The following is a 17,831-nucleotide window of genomic DNA, read 5'->3' as shown; positions in this document are numbered from 1 at the left end:
ACATCCTCCAATACAGGTTCATTAACTCATGCTTAATGGCGCTGAGTCCTGCGGGCCAGGCTGCTCGACTGTGATCATCACACTTGACACCAGCTCGGCATTGACTTTGTTAATCTCAACTGAGATGGATGTTGGACCATTGCGACTTGGCACCAGCATCCTCAGGTCAGGGAAGCAGAAAGATAAGTCAGCCTTTCTGTTCCTGACTGTGACTCTGAGAGTCCTGGGGTAGTGAGCGTGTCAGGTGAACTTAGGATCAGGCTCATCTGCAACAGCTGTGGTTGGATACCTTCCTGAGTCTCAGTTCATAGATTCTCCCAGGCAAGTGGAGGGCAGATGCGTTCGCTCAGACTTTGCTTCAGCTAAGAACATTGTACTCCGCAGAAGGAGAAACTGCTTTGTACTGACTTCAATCTGTTAGAATGTTCCAGAGCTCGTCCTTGATGTTTTATTGCTAGTCTTGTGCTCAGCCTTGCTACCTTTTATATTTAAAATAACACCCATTTTTTTTGCTTTGTATAGTTTTTGTTCCAGGAATGTTTACATGCTTTGTTGCATCTTTAAAAACCTGCAGCAACCTCTTTGAGTATTTGGCACTTAAATGTTTTTGATTCTTCTATTCTCCTGTCAATAGCCTTGTGTATGACAATTATTCTTCCTGTTATCATTCCCCTCCCTAACAGCACAGTGGGTGTACCTACACCACATGGACTGCAGCGGTTCAAGAAGGCAGCTCACCATTACCTTCTCAAGGGCAGTTAGGGATAGGCAATAAATGCTGGCCCAGCCAGCGATGCCCACATCCCATAAATGAATAAAAGGTGATCACCATCAAGCCATTCATTAATTTTCTTCTTCCAGACCTTTGCCTTTAAACATGACCCAAAAAAACATTTGCGTTTATATAGCATCTTTCACAACCTCAGGACATCCCAAATAGATTCAGAACCGAGTAATTACATTTTGAAGTGTAGTCACTGTTGTAATGTAGGGAACGTGGCAGCCAATTTACGCATAGCAAGCTCCCACAAAGAGGAACGTGATAATGACCCGACAATCTGCTGTAGTGATGTTCACTATGGGATAAATATCAAGCTACATGAAGAGCTCTGCTGCTCCTTGGGTATGGTATAGTTTACATCCACCTAACAGGGAAAAAGGGATCTTTGTTTAATGTCTGGTGGTGCAGCACTTAACTGCCCTCCGAAATGGCCCAGCAAGCCATTCAGTTCGAGGGCAATTAGGGATGGGCAACAATTGCTGGCCTCGCTAGCAATGCCCACATCCCATGAAAGAGTAAATAAAAAAGGTCCCTGGAGTGGGATGTGAACCCACAACCCAGGGGCAAGAGGTGCTACCAGCTGAGCCACAGTTGATACCTTTGATGTTAGAAAGCACTTTTCGATGCTTAATATTACCGAGAATAGTTCTTAGACGGCATAGCGAAGGCAAGTGTTCAGGATTCAGGTAGATGCTATGGGCAGGTTGTCTTAAGAGGAAAGTTGGACAGGTTAGGCTTATATCCGCTGGAGTTTAGAAGAGTAAGAGGCGACTTAATTGCAAACTTTAAGATCCTGAGGGGTCTTGACAGGCTGGATGTGGAGAGGATGTTTCCTCTTGTGGGAAAATCTAGAACTAGGGGTCATTGTGTAAAAATAAGGGGTCGCCCATTTAAGACAGAGATGAGGAGAATTTTTTTTCTCTCAGAGGTTGGTGAGTGTTTGGAACTCCCTTCCTCAAAAGGCAGTGGAAGCAAAGCCTTTGGATGTTTTCAAGGTAGAGGGAGATAGATTCTTGATAAGCAAGGGGGTGAAGGGTCACCGGGGTAGGTGGGAGGTTACAGTCAGATCAGTCACGATCTTATTGAATGGTGGAGCAGGTTCTAAGGGCCAAGTGGCCTACTCCTGCTCCTGGTTCATATATTCGAGAATTCTAAAGATTCACAACTCTCAACAGTGAAGTAATTTCTCCTTATCTCAGTCCTAAATGATCCGGAGACTGTGCCCCTGTGTTCTAGATTCCCGACCAGTGGAAACAATTTCTCAGTGTCTACCCAATCAAGCCCCTTCAGAATCTTGTATGTTTCAATGAGGTCGACTTGCATTCTTCTCAGCTCCAGAGTATAGACCCTATTTTCTCAGCCTCTCATCAAAGGACAAATCCCTCATCCCAGAAATCAATCTATGGAGTCTTTACTGTACTGAGTCCAAGGCAAGTAAATCCTTTCTTAGATATGGAGACCAAAACTGGGCACCATATTCCACAAGAGGTCTGACCAAAGCTGGTACAACTGTAGCAAAACTTGGAGGGAGATGCACAAACACAGGACTTGGAAGCACGCACAGAACACTCTGCAATGTTCCAATTGTCATGATCCCCAGACTGATAACTTTTAGAAAGAAATTCAGATTTTTAGTGGCTGATTGGAAGGATCCCATATCAAGATTTCAAGTTTTAAGGTTTTTACTGTAACAAACAAACTAAAAGCAACTTGTTCTAAACACTGTTCAGTAGGCAACTTATATTCACTGTTAACTTCTGTTCAATAGGCAACTTATACTCTAAACTACAGAACAGATTCCCCATTTTAAAATGGCAGAAAATTCCTTTCCTCGGTTATACTTTATCCCTTAAGTGGACATCTCATTTTTTAGGAAGTAGTCCAAAGCTATTGCCAGCTCCCAATGACTTGCTTCCTCTCTCAGCCGGATAACTTTCTTTCTTTCTCTCTCTCTCATGGGCCTTGTATCAGGTGCAAATGCTAATTAGCTATCCTGTATCCATTAGCTATCCAATTACATTCTATCTTGGAATTAAATGGACAGTTTAAAATATAACCATTTACAAAATCCAACATTCCTAACCCTACTCTGTGACTTGGAGGCTAACAGTTTATCAACCATCAGCACAGCAGTCCTGGCCATTGTTCACTGGTGTGAATATCTTGCACCTTCTCCCAGTAAGTGAGATAACTTGAGACCCCCCTTTAACTTATAACAACTATGTCAACCAAGCTTGTTGTCAGGCAGAATTCAGGACAGGTCACATGACCCCCTCCATTCTTCCGTTTTACCCAAAATTAAGGAGACAGTCCTAAAACATAACAATCTTATCAACTTCATACTTGTAACACAATATAGTTCTTCAACCACATTCCATTTAATGAATGAGCTAATGTATGGTGGTATAGTGACTACGTTCCTGGATGTCACAACCTAGCCTAACACTTCTTTATAATATGAGTTCACATCACATGGGGGACTTTGAGAATTCAGTTTTAAAAACCTGGTCACGGAGCGTGACCACGAAGCTGTTGGATTATTGTAAAATCCCCAATTGGCTCACTAAGATTCTGCAGGGCTGGAGATCTCGGTTGTCCTTCCCCTGTCTGGCCTCTGCGTAACTCCAGTAAGATGGTTGACTCTTAACTGCCCTCCGAAGTGGCCTCGCAGAACAACTCCATTTGATCAAAGTGCTTGAGGTTAAGAGGGCCCATCTGCACATTTTCAAGGCAGCAAAGGATTGGCAATAACTTTGCCAGCGATGTCCGCATCCCAAGAATAACTAGGTTGAAAATAATATTCTTCCTGGCTTGGACACAATATTGCTCTTCCCTTTTTGTTATTGGGGTCAGTCTCCAGGAATCCCCAATCTAACACCACCTTGAGTGCCAGCAAGTGGTCCAAGGAGAAGACTCACCAACACCCTTTTATAAACAGTCCGCAGGTAGGCAACGAGTGTGGGATTTGTCAGTGTCGACTACTTCCCGGGCGCAAATATCAAGAAAAGTCTGTGTGTGCTTGAGTCTGAGGTAATTGTCTACCCCATTTAGCTTGACCGAGGGCTGACAAGAAAGCCCCTTGTGCAGGAGCACAGGAGGGGACAGGAGAGGAGTGTGGGGGCAATTGCATGGTGCGGGGGGGAAGATCATGGTGGGCCGAGATTGCAAGGGTAGTGGGGGGAGCGGAAGACATCAGATCCCGGAAGGAGGCAGCCCATGATGGTTTTACCTGAGGGACCCTGGCGGGGGGGGTGTGTGTGCGAATTCCTACTTCTCTTGGCCCACAAGTGGCGCTGGAAAACACAGACCTGTTGCAGCCAGCAGCTTCTGTCTTCCTTTAGCCACTAGATTTCCCGGGCTCTGGGAAACCTGGTCTGCAGCTTTTCAGTCCCGCTGATAAAATTGCAGCCATGTTACCTGATTTAAATATTATAATCCAGAAGGAAAAAAAGAACAGCTCAGACCAGTAATCTTATTTCCCAGTTTTTACTGGTGTTCCATTTTAAGGTATACAAGACCTGTTTTTTAGCTCCGGGAATTCCTTCTTCGCCTCATGAGAACAGGATAAGGATAAGAAATAGGAGCAGGATAAGGCCATTTGGCCCTTTGAGCCTGTTCCACAATTCAAAGAGATCATGGCTGATCCTTCACCTCAACTCCACCTATTCCCATTATTCCCATATCCCTTAATTCTCTTAGTACCCAAATCATACTCTACCTTGAATGTACTTAATGATTGAGCATCCGCAGCTCTCTGGGGTAAAGATTCCCAAACATCTGAGTGAAGAAATTTCTCCTGATCTCAGCCATAAATGGTTGAGACAATGCTCCTTAGTTCTAGACTCTCCAGCCAGGGGGAGACAACCTTTCAGCATCTACCCTGCTAAACCCTCTAATAATTTTACATGTTCCAAAGAGAAGACCCCTCATTCTTCTAAACTGTAAGGAACATAGGCCGAGTCTACTCGACCTCCCCTCATCGGACAATTCCCTCATCCCAGAAACCGCTCTAATGAACCTTCATTGAGTTCCCTCCAGGGCAAGTATGTAAGGAGACCAAAATGGCACGAGTACTCCAGTGGCCTCATAATCAATAATTTCTCGCCTTCCACCCCCAAACCCATCCTCCCTCCTTCGACAAACCTACACTGGTTAAACTGGAACCAGGCGTATTCACAACAGGTTGGTGGGAGGGGGTTTCCCATTTATAAGAATTTAGCACCAAGCTTCCCTCCTCCCACCAGTCCTGAGGGGTTGGGCTGGGTGGGGTAGGGTGGCGGTGTTGTGGGGGCTGATAAAATTCACCTCCATTCGTCACTATGGAGAGAAAAGCGAGTTTATTCATTTTGAACTGGATGTATTCAGGCTTTGGGACAGCACAAAGTCTCAGCTCTCTTGGAATCTCTGGGACTGTTGATATGCAGCCATTTAACTAAAAGGGAGACCTTTGAAGAAATTAGTTTGGGAGCTAGCTGTGAATGTAACATTGGCTTGTGCCAGAGTGCGAGAAGCCCTGTGCAGTCAATCTGTGCATGAGAAGCAACTGGGAGGTTGATTGATGTAGTTCCTGAGAGTTTCACACAGATCTAAACATGAGCACATGGTGCCTGAGGGCATCACAAGAATTCTTCATGACCAATTCATTACCTGAGCTGTAGCCACTGATGCTATGCAAGTAACTGCGTGACAACCAATTTGCACACAGCGAGATCCGCAAAATGCATTTCAAATTTTGACTCACTGCCCATCTGTAAAACTGGCATTGCAAAGTCACTGCCTTTTACAGAAACAGCCCAACTTGCATTTTCACCATTCCCCGCCCCCCCGACCCTCATCAGGACTCTAAATAAAAATTGACCGGTCTCCTCACCATCCTCATTATTATCTCCTCAGGTTTACAAGACTCAAGTTTGGAGGTCTGATACTTGTTTTACCTTTCTCTTTCGCTCTTTTCAGCCTTGCTCGGGACCTACAGTTTAACCTTTGCTCTCCGCCCCTTCAAACCTTAACCCCTTTGTTCCTTACTCCTTGACCCTTTGAGGCACTTGGATCTCTCAGTGAGGAACAAGAGTCAACTCGATCGGTTATCAGAGAGGGGAAGGATTAAGGAATATGATGAGATGCTGGTGCAATGGAGCTGAAAACCACACTAATAAGGAACCAGGAGTGTTGTACTTGTCCTGGTTTCTAAGAATTCTTAATCACTCTTCACCTTCCAATTTAATTAAAGTCAGAAAGTGTTTAAACAGAACTGTGTTCAAATTTTGGAAAAATTCTTTTGCACCCATGAAGATAAACAATCAGCAAGAACGGTGCCATTTCTGTTTTATTGGTGGTGTGCACAAGTACTGATTTGCTGGTTCTCTGTGAATCTTCCACCGTGCTACTTCTGACATCATGCCCCTCATTAGCTTCTTGCAAAGGCCCAAGTAAACAAACAATGGTTTGCCTCAAGGACCACTATAACACAGTGTCACTGTTTTTCTGTTCAATTTCTTAATAAAAACCACACTTTGCATTAATGTAGCACCTTTGACATTGTAAAATGCCCCGAGGTGCTTCACAGGAAGGAATATCAAATAAATTTTATGTTGAATCACTTATCAAAGTATGAAGGAACGGCTGAAATCATTGGATACTGCAAAGACTATGGGCCCGGACTACAATTGGCAATAATACTACTGAAGACTTGTGCTCCAGAGCTTGCCGTGTCCTTTGCCAAGCTGTTCCAATACAGCTACAAATTGGCAATAATATTGAAGACTTGTGCTCCAGAACTTGCTGCGCCCCTAGCCAAGCTGTTCCATTACAGCTACAACACTGGCATCTACCCGGCTATGTGGAAAATTGCCCAGTCATGTCCTGTACGCAAAAAGCAGGACAAATTCGACCCATCCAATTAGTCTACTAGTCATCAGTCTACTTTCAATCATCAGCAAAGTGATGGAACGTGTCGTCAGCAGTGCTACCAAGTGGCACTTACTCAGCAATAACCTGCTCACTGACACTCAGTTTGGGTTCTACCAGGGCCACTCAGCTCCTGACCTCATTACAGTGTTGGTCCAAAAATGGACAGAAGTGCTGAATTCCAGTAGAGAAGTGAGGGTGACTGCCCTGACATCAAGGCAGCATTTGACCGAGTGTGACATCAAAGAGAAAAACTGAAGTCATTGGGAATCAGTGGGAAAACTCTCCATTGCTTGGAGACATACCTAACATGAAGGAAAATGGTTGTGGTTGTTGGCGGCCAATCATCTCACCCAGAACAGGAGTTCTTCAGTCCTAACCCACCATCTTCAGCTATTTCACCAATGACAATGGCTCCACCATTAAGTCCGATAAAGGTATGCTCACTGATGATTGCAGTGTTCAGTACCATTCACAATTCATCAGCTCTTAGAACAGGTCACAGCAAGACATAGAAAACATTCGAGCTTGGGCTGATAAGTGGCAAGTAACACTTGTACCACATAGTGCCAGGCAATGACCATCTCCAACAAGAGAGAATCTAACCACCTCTCCTTGACGTTCCACAGCACTACGATTGCTGAATCCTGCACTATCAACTTCCTGGGGGTCACCAGTGACCAGAAACTAAACCAGCCAAATAAATACTGTGGTTGCATGAGCAGGCCAGATGCTGGGAGTTCTGTGGTGAATGACTTATCTTCTGACACTGTAAAGACTGTCCACCATCTACAAGACACAAGTCAGGAGTGTGATGGAATACTCTCCACTTGCCTGGATGAGTGCAGCTGTCAAGAAGCTCAACGCCATCCCGGACAAAGCAGCCCACTGGATTGGCACCCCATCCACCACGTTAAACATTTGCTCCCTCCACCACAGACAAACAGTGGCAGCAGTATGTAGTATCTACAAGATGCACCGCAGAAACTCGCCAAGGCTCCTTCAGCACCTTCCAAATCAGCGATCACCACCGCCTAGAAGAACAAGGGCAACAGGATGGTCAGAAAACCACTGCCTTCCAGCTCCACTCCAGATACATTCTCCAGGCGCACTGACCTCCCTCGCCCAAACGGAGAGGGAACATTTTGTCACCAATTGTATTAATTTGACTGTTCGTCAAACAGCCATTCCCCTCCATCTTCAATATTTTAATAATGAGTAAATGAAAGAGTTTAAAGAAAATATAAAGAAAAACACAACATTCTTTAATTCCACTTTATGTTTTCCTTCCCTGGGCTTTGTTCGCCATCATGTCTTGGTGTAAAGAAAGCCCTGCATTTATATAATGTCCTTCATGACTTTGGACATCTCAAAGTGCTTTACCAACAATGAAGTACATTTCGAAGTGTAGCCATGTTGTAACTCAGGGAACGTAGCAGCCAATTTGCACACAGCAAGCTCCCACAAACAGCAATGTGATAGTGACCAGATAATCTGTTTTTGTGTTGTTTAAGGGATAAACATTGTCGTTTGGTAGTAGAGAATTTGAGCATTGCTGAAAAAAGAGACATTTTGTGCCAAAGCTTTTTGTCTTGTACTCTTCAAAACAATTCGCAAGTATACCAAATGTAAAGAGAACAACAATTTATATTACATGAGAAGACAGTGCTGACTGGTTGGCAAATGGACTCTGATTGGTAGAGCATTGCCACGGAAAAGCTTCAACAAAAAATGTCTCTTTTTTCAGCAACACCCAGGATAAACTTTGGTCAGGAAATCAGAGAGAACTGCCCTGCTTTTCTTCTTAATAGTGACATGAGACCTTTTCTATCCATTTTGACATAGAGGGGCTTCAGTTTAATGTTTCATCCAAAAGATGGCACCTCCAGCGGTGCAGCACTCCCTCAGAACTGCACCGGGCGTGTCAGCCTTGATTTTTGTGCTCAAGTCCGGGAGTGGGACTTGAATTGCAATCGCCTGAATCAGAGGCAAGAGGACAGTCCTGATGGATTTTAGCTATATGGGAAACTGTGGGACACCAGCTAGGGGCTAATGTGTTTGCTGTAGCCCTGAGTCTCTGAGGGCTTCACTGCACACAAAACAATTAGATAAAAGGCTTGCCAAACACTTTTGTACGTGAAGACATTTCCTTTAAGGAAATAAGATGGGTCTGGGGTACACACTAACAATTTAGGCGCAGTCTACAGCCATAAATGTAAAGATTTTAATTAGAACTGCGAAATATTAACCTAATGGATGTTAGAATGGAAAGTGATGATTAAAGGTGTTACCTCACAAATCTAATTAATCACGCTAATTTTTCATTCCTGATCAGATGAATATTGGTATGTGCTTCTATTTAAATGGAATTTTCTAGAACTGCTGTTGTTTATTGTGGAGGCAGTGAGGGTGTCAGTGGATACACAACTTAGGTTTACACAGTGCCTTTAACATAGTCAAACATACCATCTCAACTCCCAATTGCCCCAACAACCCCAACACTCCAGCTTCTCATCACACAAACTACCATCTCCTACCCCTCAGTCCTTATCTCCCCCTCCCCACCGATATCCCCCATCCCCATCTTCCTATGTCCCCCTCCCCATCCCTATCTTCCTTTTGCTCCATCCCTATCTCTCCATTCCTTCATCCCCATCTCCCATTTGTTCCATCTCTATCTCCTATCCTTATCTCCCTATTCCCCCCTCCCTATTTCCCAGCCCTAATTCACTATCTTTCCATCCCGCTTTCCCTATCCCTCCATCCCTATCTCCCACTCCTCAGTCCCCTACCCTGTGGACTTTCCATTTACGGACTCCCTACCATACACCCTATCTTCCGATCTGGACTGCTGCTGGTGAAACATTGGCCTGAGAGCAATGGGGACACTGGTCATCAGAGCAGACCAGAGGCCATTGATCAGAGAAGGGTTGGTACATGACGGGTGAAATGGAATCAGCGCAGAAGGATTGGTATCTGAGCTGGGGGTGGGGGGAAAGGGGGACGCTGGCAATAGGCAACATGGAGCAGAACAGGGGGTGCAGCTCAAGAAAGGTTTGTTTTAGAGTGAACTGGTTGCCCTGGTGAAGGAGTTATATCTCTGGGTTGCAGAAAGAGGTGTGGGGAATGGAGGCTATTTTGATGCCCACGGGTAGAACTGGGAAGGGGGAGGGTGGACTCATAGAGGGTTCATAATTGCAAAGGGAATAGGCCACAGGTTGGGTGGAATGGAAAGGACAACAGAAACTGCAGAGGGCAGCAGTGAGAATGGAGGATGCAGCCTTTGCGTTGAAATGGAGACAGACAGGGTGGTGCTGGTGAGCCATTACTAACCCTCCATCTGCTGGTGCTGGTGAGGGAAGGGTCAGTGGGTATCTCAAGAGGCAAAAAAAGGGCATCCCAGGTCCCATCTATAACCCGCGTTCGACATGCAGCCGTGCTACACCCTCCCTCTGTGGGCACTGATATGAACCGGGAACTACTTGTTAACTGGCTATTTGATCATCACTGGGCCTGATGTGGTTTTTCTTAGGATATAGCAACCCAAAAGTTTGCGGTGCCCTCACCAGTTAGAACAGTGATAGTGGCGGATTTTGACAATGACCAGGACCTTGAAGTATTCTTCAACAATATCGCGTACCGAGGGTCTTCAGCAAATCGCATCTTCAGGTGGGTCAGTTCTTTTCATAAAATCATAGAAATTTACAGTACAGAAGGAGGCTATTCAACCCATCGTGCACTTGCTGACTCTCTAACAGGAAAAGCAGCTGTGTTTAGTCTGTAACCTTATAAGTTCCTCCTCCTCAAGTTCCTGTCCGATTTTCTTCTCAAATTATTTCTGGAAACCGCTTCCGCCATCTTTCCAGAGTGTTCCAGATTTCAGCAACTCACCGGGTGAAAAAAGAAACCTCCTCATCTTCCCTCTAGACCTTTTGTCAATGATTTTAAATCTATAGCCTCTGGTTATTGACCCACATGCCAGAGGGAATTGTTTCTCTCCATCTACTTTAGTAAAACCTCTCATCATCTTGAAAACCTCTAATAGATCACTCCTTAACCTTTTCTGTTCCAAGGAGAACTAGCCGCACTTTTCCAAACTCCCCTCATGATGGAACTTCCTTATCCCTGGTACTGTGGCTACTTAAAACATTATTACATGTAATTTTCTCTCCACCTTTTGCAGGAAGAGGATTAACTCACTTAGCTCTCAAGTCTGTTCAATCATTCAATTAGAAACAATGGCTGATCTGTGTCTTAACTTCATCTGCCCACCTTGGTTCAGTGACCCTTAATATCCTTAGCTAACAAAAATATATCAATCCCAGTTTTGAAATTTTCATTTGACACGGAGCCCCCCCACACGGAGCCCCCCCACACGGAGCCCCCCCACACGGAGCCCCCCACACGGAGCCCCCCCACACGGAGCCCCCCCACACGGAGCCCCCCCACACCCCCACACGGAGCCCCCCCACACCCCCACACGGAGCCCCCCCACACGGAGCCCCCCCACACGGAGCCCCCCACACGGAGCCCCCCCACACGGAGCCCCCCCACACGGAGCCCCCCACACGGAGCCCCCCCACACGGAGCCCCCCCACACGGAGCCCCCCCACACGGAGCCCCCCCACACCCCCACACGGAGCCCCCCCACACGGAGCCCCCCCACACCCCCACACGGAGCCCCCCACACGGAGCCCCCCCCACACGGAGCCCCCCCACACCCCCACACGGAGCCCCCCCACACGGAGCCCCCCCACACCCCCACACGGAGCCCCCCCACACGGAGCCCCCCCACACGGAGACCCCCCACACGGAGCCCCCCCACACGGAGCCCCCCCACACGGAGCCCCCCCACACGGAGCCCCCCCACACGGAGACCCCCCACACGGAGCCCCCCCCACACGGAGCCCCCCCACACCCCCACACGGAGCCCCCCCACACGGAGCCCCCCCACACGGAGCCCCCCCACACGGAGCCCCCCCACACCCCCACACGGAGCCCCCCCACACCCCCACACGGAGCCCCCCACACGGAGCCCCCCCACACGGAGCCCCCCCACACGGAGCCCCCCCACACCCCCACACGGAGCCCCCCCACACGGAGCCCCCCCCACACGGAGCCCCCCCACACGGAGCCCCCCCACACGGAGCCCCCCCACACGGAGCTCCCCCACACGGAGCCCCCCACACGGAGCCCCCCACACGGAGCCCCCCCACACGGAGCCCCCCCCACACGGAGCCCCCCCACACGGAGCTCCCCCACACGGAGCCCCCCCACACGGAGCCCCCCCACACGGAGCCCCCCCACACGGAGCCCCCCCACACCCCCACACGGAGCCCCCCCACACGGAGCCCCCCCACACGGAGCCCCCCCACACGGAGCCCCCCCACACCCCCACACGGAGCCCCCCCACACGGAGCCCCCCCACACGGAGCCCCCCCACACCCCCACACGGAGCCCCCCCCACACGGAGCCCCCCCACACGGAGCCCCCCCCACACCCCCACACGGAGCCCCCCCACACGGAGCCCCCCCACACGGAGCCCCCCCACACGGAGCCCCCCCACACCCCCACACGGAGCCCCCCCACACGGAGCTCCCCCACACGGAGCCCCCCCACACGGAGCCCCCCCACACGGAGCCCCCCCCCACACCCCCACACGGAGCCCCCCCACACGGAGCCCCCCCACACGGAGCCCCCCCACACCCCCACACGGAGCCCCCCCACACGGAGCCCCCCCACACGGAGCCCCCCCACACGGAGCCCCCCCACACCCCCACACGGAGCCCCCCCACACGGAGCTCCCCCACACGGAGCCCCCCCACACGGAGCCCCCCCCACACCTCCACACGGAGCCCCCCCACACGGAGCCCCCCCACACCCCCACACGGAGCCCCCCCCACACGGAGCCCCCCCACACGGAGCCCCCCCACACGGAGCCCCCCCACACGGAGCCCCCCCACACGGAGCCCCCCCCACACCCCCACACGGAGCCCCCCCACACGGAGCCCCCCCACACCCCCACACGGAGCCCCCCCACACGGAGCCCCCCACACGGAGCCCCCCCACACGGAGCCCCCCCACACGGAGCCCCCCCACACCCCCACACGGAGCCCCCCCACACGGAGCCCCCCACACGGAGCCCCCCCACACGGAGCCCCCCCACACGGAGCCCCCCCACACGGAGCCCCCCCACACCCCCACACGGAGCCCCCCCACACGGAGCCCCCCCACACGGAGCCCCCCCACACGGAGCCCCCCCACACCCCCACACGGAGCCCCCCCACACGGAGCCCCCCCACACCCCCACACGGAGCCCCCCCACACGGAGCCCCCCACACGGAGCCCCCCCACACGGAGCCCCCCCACACGGAGCCCCCCCACACGGAGCCCCCCCACACCCCCACACGGAGCCCCCCCACACGGAGCCCCCCCACACGGAGCCCCCCCACACGGAGCCCCCCCACACCCCCACACGGAGCCCCCCCACACGGAGCCCCCCCACACCCCCACACGGAGCCCCCCCACACGGAGCCCCCCCACACCCCCACACGGAGCTCATATACAGCTTGGGTTGCCAAGTGGCAATAGCATTGTGGCACATATATGTCTGGCAATGACCAGCTCCAAAGAGAGGGAGTCTAGCCATCACCTCTTGATGTCCAATGGACATTATCATTGTTGAATACCCCACAATCAACCTCTGAGGGTTACTATTGACCAGAAACTTAACTGGGCCACCCACAGAAAAATATTCCCAATTATCCACAGCTGGAATTCCAATTAACTACTTCTGACCAACGTGCAGTGTTAGAGGTGGAGATTGTAGCTGTCGCCTCTGCCAAGTGGGTTTTGGAGAAGGGGAGAGAATAGTCAGGAGGGCAAAAGTGTCATGAATAAAATGTCGAACTTATGTTGGCAGCTTGCAGATCGTTGTCTCTGGCTAATGATGTGCTGTCCACATCCCCATATCTAATAGATCAACTGCAATATATGTTTTCTCTGGTGATAATTTTCTTTGGGCTTGTATTGCATTTCATTTTGTGAATATTGAATTGACAGAGTGCTCTCAGATATTAATATATAGATTGCATTTAGTCGTCAGTCTCTGTGATGAATGTGTTCAGGCAAGGAACAGACGATTTTCAATTTGCTGACTTACGAGTGCAGGTTAGTTTCTCTCTCCCTCTCTCTCTTTCTCAACGGCACTTCATTCTCACCTAATATCCATCACTCAATTCCTCTGTTATCGATCCTCTGAGGCGGCTGGTAAAGAGTAACACCTTGCAGGAAGTAATAAATGCCTCCCTGAGTTAATGAGGAATGAGGTGGCTTAATAGACGGTGGTTGGCTAGGGTCGTGGGTGACAGGAGTGAACCGTGCTGCACATCAAGGGAGAGCAGAGAGGCAGCAGGCGATGAGCTGCCTCGAGCTAGCCAAACTGGAGTTACCATTTGCCTCCACGATTGCCCCTCGAGTCCAGAGAATGGGTGAGATAAACAATCAGGCAGTATTCCCAACCAGAGTGGAAGCCAACAGTCCATGTGTGGTGACCAGATTTCAGTGCATTTCACCGCCACCCCCCCCACCTCCCCCCCACCCCACCCCACCATGGCCGAATGATGTTACTTCTCATCTTAGCTTTACTTGTGGAAAGTTGAGGTGATGGAGGGGGGTCTACATCAAAGGCTTCAGGAGATGGAATACGCTTCACTTGCCTGGGTTGGTGCAGCTCCCACAACACTCAAGAAGCTTGACACCGTCCAGGATGAAGCAGCCCCGCTTGATTGGTACCCCATCCCCAAACATTCCCTCCACCACCGACGCACAGTGGCAGCAGCGTGTACTATCTACAGCAACAACTCACCAAGGCTCCTTCAACATCACCTTCCAAACCCACGAACACTACCGTCTAGTAGGATGAAAGAAATAAAAGGGAAGAACAATAGAAGGGATTGGTTGAAAGAAAGAGCGAGAGAGAGATGGAGAGTAAGAAAGAGGGAGCAAAAGCACAGGAGAAAAATGTGAGAGAGTAAGAGACAAACCTAAGGGAAAGAGAGAGCCAGGGGTGGGAGAGAGTGGAGTTCAGAGAGAAATGGACATTGGGATGGATGTAACCAAGGGGAAAGTGAACTGAGCGACACACAACTGGAAGCTCCAGTCCTGGTCTGTGTGGAATTTGGACAGAGGGGCTCTAACTGACCTTGGATTGGGAACAGGGGGAAGGAGGGGAATTGTCAGGAGAATCGGCATTTCCAATCTCTGACTCTGACTGCATTGCCCATACATGGGGATAGTGACCATGGACGGGAGCAGACTGAGCTTTAATTCCCCCCCTCACATCGGAACAGTTTGTTGATCCTCACTATTGAGGATCACTGGAAAACACTGGAAACACTGGGAAAATGCCTATGTGGGCCAAGTACTGGCACCAGCCCTGGGATTTGTGCCCACTAAATGTGGTGTGTGTGTGTGTGTTTGTGTGTGTGTGTGTGTGTGTGTGTGTGGTTATAGTTGTTCCTTATTAACATATAAATACTGTGGCTACAAGAGTAGTTCAGAGGCTAGAAGTCGTGCAATGAGTAACTCACCTCCTGATTCCCCAAACCCTGTCCACCATCTACAAGGCACAAGTCAGGAGTGCGATGGAATACTCTCCACTTGCCTGGATGAGTGAAGCTTCCACAACACTCAAGAAGCTTGACAACATCCAAGACAAAGCAGCCCGCTTGATTGGCACCCCATCCACAAACATTCATTCCCTCCACTTCCGATGCACAGTAGCAGCAGTGTGTACCATCTACAAGATGCACTGCAGCAACTCACCAAAGCTCCTGAGACAGCGTCTTTCAAACCCACGACCACTACCATCTGGAAGGACAAGGGCAGCAGACACATGGGGACACCAGCTCCTGGAAGTTCCCCTTCAAGCCACTCGCCATCCTGACTTGGAAATATATCGCCGTTCCTTCACTGTGGCTGGGTCAAAACCCTGGAACTCTCTTCCTAACAACACTGTGGGAGTACCTACAGAGGCTAGATAGGGTCTTGGTTGAAACACTGCAGTTATGATAGTGCAGCACTCCCTCAGTATTGCACTGGAAGTGTTGGCCTAGATTTTTGTGCTCATGTCTCTGGAGTGGGGTTTCAGCCAAGGAGCCTACAAACAACACTTGTTCAGAAAAATAAAGTGTGAACGACATAGCTAAATAATGACAGCATGTTTAAAATGAATCACAAGATCACTTTTGCAACCGCGAAATTACTTCCAACTTTTAAAAGCTTGATTCATGATGCCCTGCATTTTGTTTCCAGGTTTTTTTAATTTATTCAGGGGATGTGGGCATCGCTGGCTGGGCCAGCATTTATTGCCCATCCCTAGTTGCCCTTGAGAAGGTGGTGATGAGCTGCCTTCTTGAACCGCTGCAGTCCATGTGGTGTAGGTACACCCACAGCGCTGTTAGGAAGGGAGTTCCAGGATTTTGACCCAGCGACAGTGAAGGAACGGCGATATATTTCCAAGAAAGGATGGTAAGTGGTTTGGAGGGGGACTTCCAGGTGGTGGTGTTCCCATCTATCTGCTGCCCTTGTCCTTCTAGAGGTCGTGGGTTTGGAAGGTCCTATTGAAGGAACCTTCGTGGGTTCTTGCATATCTTGTAGATGGTGCATCCTGCTGCCACTGTGCGTCGGTGGTGGAGGGAGTGAATGTTTGTGGATGGGGTGCCAATCAAGCGGGCTGCTTTGTCCTGGGTGATGTTCAGCTTCCTGAGTGTTATGCAAGTGGAGAGTATTCCATCACACCCCTGACTCATGCTTTGTAGATGGTGGACAGGCTTTGAGGTATCAGGAGGTGAGTTACTTCATTGGCTGTAAAGTGCTTTGAGATGGCCTGAGGTGTGGGAGGCGATATATAAATGCAAGTCTTTGTTTTATCTTTGTGCAATATGATGCAGTAAGTTTTACTTTATCTCTTTTTTTAGTGACTTGTCATATGTGTTTTAAGTGGGACGTTGGAGAGCTTTGGGGAAGGGTGGGTGTAAGGGATCCAGTTTGATTTAGAGCTAATATCTTGCCTCTCCAGACAAACTGTTATGCCATGTTGTACCCTTCCCTCTGGGTGAACTATGGGGATTGTTCCTTCCATTTGGAGCCTTGTCCTTGCTGTAGCTGGTGCAGCAGCACTCTCTGCTGGTTGAAAATTGTTACTGTTTGAACTTCTTAAAAGTCCAGGATTTCAGGGAAGGCTCAAGATGCAGAATAATGAACGTCAGGGACAAGGAATTTTCTCTCAGAGTAACAGCAGACTAAACCTCTCTGCCTCCCTACCCCTTTCCTCCTTAACGATGCTTCTTAAAACTTCCCTCTTTGACCAAGCTTTAGATTGCCTGTCTTAATTTCAAATTTTGGTTTATAATTGCTTCTGTGAGGCCCCTTGGGATGTTTTAGTACATAAAAACATACCAATTAGGAGCAGGAGTAGGCCATTCGGCCCCTCCAGACTGCTCCAGCATTCAATAAGATTGTGGTTGATTTGAATATAACCTCAACCCCACATTCCTCCCTAACCCCCAATAACCTATCACCCCCTTGTTAATCAAGAATCTATCTACCTCTGCCTTAAAAATATTCAAAGACTCTGCTTCCACTACCTTTTGAGGAAGAGAGTTCCAAACACTCACATCCCTCTGAGAGAAAAAATTCTTTCCATTTCTGTCTTAACTGAGCTTCCCCTTATTTTTAAACAGTGACCCCGAGTTCTAGATTCTTCCACAAGAGGAAACATCCTATCCACATCCACACTGTCAAAACCCCTCAGGATCTTAAAGATTTCAATCAAGTCGCCTCTTACTCTTCTAAACTCCAGTGGATACAAGCTTAACCTGTCCAGCCTTTCCTCATAGGACAACCCACCCACTCCTGGTATTAGTCTAGTGAACCTTCTCTGAACCACTTCTAAAATATTTACATCTTTCCTTAATAAAGAGACCAGCACTGTACACAATACTCCAGATGTGGTCTCACTAATGCCCTGTATAACTGAAGCATAACCTCCCTACTTTTGTAATCAATTCCCCTCACAATAAATGATAACATTCTATTAGCTTTCCTAATTACCTGTTGTACCGGCACACTAACCTTTTTT

General features: G+C 49.3%; 1 protein-coding gene across 1 annotated transcript in view; it reads left to right on the top strand.

Annotated features, from left to right (window-relative positions):
- The window catches only part of crtac1b (cartilage acidic protein 1b), a 288,806-nt gene that overhangs the window by 234,827 nt on the left and 36,148 nt on the right, over positions 1 to 17,831 (top strand). The window contains exon 8 of the mRNA XM_041209760.1: positions 10,221 to 10,357. Coding sequence (XP_041065694.1) covers positions 10,221 to 10,357 — 137 coding nt within the window. The remainder of the gene's footprint in view (positions 1 to 10,220; positions 10,358 to 17,831) is intronic.

Source organism: Carcharodon carcharias, chromosome 17 (genome assembly GCF_017639515.1).
Source record: "Carcharodon carcharias isolate sCarCar2 chromosome 17, sCarCar2.pri, whole genome shotgun sequence".
NCBI classification, from domain to species: domain Eukaryota; kingdom Metazoa; phylum Chordata; class Chondrichthyes; order Lamniformes; family Lamnidae; genus Carcharodon; species Carcharodon carcharias.
The sequence above is the reverse complement of the archived record's forward strand: the minus strand, read 5'-3'. Positions and strand labels throughout refer to the sequence as shown.